Genomic DNA, 1,161 nt, shown 5'->3' with positions numbered 1-1,161 from the left:
AAAAAACAAAAATTTGATAAAAATTCACAAACCTGCTGAAAAATGCAAGTTTCTTCACTTTGATTATTTTGACGAGAGCCTGATTCCACCACGCTGTCTCATATATTATGAGATCTAACAAAACACAATAATGAACACCAGGCCCAACCAAAGATGACCTGATAGTATTTTGTTACATTCAGAAGTATCAGCAATAATATGAGATCTAATCATTCATGTGAGACCTAACCAATTAAACATTATGAGATCTAACAATTAATAAATGTATTATGACTTCATAAGTGTGCCTTACTTTCAAAAGTCTCATCTCTTTCTTCTCCCACATTCGACTTTCCTTCGTTCTCGGCTTCCACTTCATGCGTTTGTGCCTCGTTTTGAGCGCCACGAAGAGAATTCGAGAGTAGCTGTAGCACATCGTGAAAGCCGGAAGTGCCAGACAGCCAATGAACGACGCCGTTACAAACGACTTGTTTGGATATTCCCACCTGGTGAAAGAAAAGAAGACAAGTCGCCATCTTAGATTTACAAAATTGTGAAGTGCGCTGACAAAATGAGTAACTTCTCCGATTTTAGCCTTATGGAAATTGATACATCAACTTTATAGGTGAAGTTTGTACAATTTGTAAGTATGGAAGAATAAAAGACATGGTAGACTTGAACAAAGTGGCATCAATTAGAAATCTATAAATCTGACCGCAGTGTCGATTTTCGGCCGATATGTCCATTCTTGGACAGCGAGAAGAAACTCATTTTGTCAGCACACCTCACAATTGTGTCTGGTATTTTTGATCGTTATGAGTTACTAAGAGCATGAAGTCAGAAATCAATTAACGTTCTATCTGATCTATCAAAATCGTACGATTATTCGGAGTCGTTATCGGCATAATCGAAGAATTGCATTCGAAAAAGCTGGATATGTAATGAAAGTTAGACTTTTAAACTTCAAATTTCTCAAAACTAGGTACTGAGCAAATATTTGTTTGTAATTTTAGGGTAGAGAAATGTGAGGGTAAAGATGTAGTTGGTGATCCCTCTTCTAGATACAAGTTGAGAAATGAGTCATGACGCAGTGGGATGAGGCGCGTGTCAATTTTTGAGTATGCAGAAAATATGAGCGCCTGAAGATTACATATGTTACAAGAAAGTAACAAACATAAAAAA

The 1,161-nt window shown here is 36.7% G+C and overlaps 1 protein-coding gene across 1 annotated transcript in view; it reads right to left on the bottom strand.

The window, feature by feature from the left end:
* LOC106013842 (parapinopsin) overlaps positions 1-485 on the bottom strand; it is a gene marked incomplete at its 5' end in the record, with an annotated part of 2,506 nt that extends 2,021 nt beyond the window's left edge. Inside the window, one exon of the mRNA XM_013090603.2 lies at positions 293-485. Coding sequence (XP_012946057.2) covers positions 293-485 — 193 coding nt within the window. The remainder of the gene's footprint in view (positions 1-292) is intronic.
* Positions 486-1,161: the final 676 nt, after the last annotated feature.

Source organism: Aplysia californica, unplaced genomic scaffold (genome assembly GCF_000002075.1).
Source record: "Aplysia californica isolate F4 #8 unplaced genomic scaffold, AplCal3.0 scaffold01360, whole genome shotgun sequence".
Classification (NCBI taxonomy): domain Eukaryota; kingdom Metazoa; phylum Mollusca; class Gastropoda; order Aplysiida; family Aplysiidae; genus Aplysia; species Aplysia californica.
Note: the sequence above shows the minus strand (reverse complement) of the source record. Positions and strands in the feature narration are given on the sequence as shown.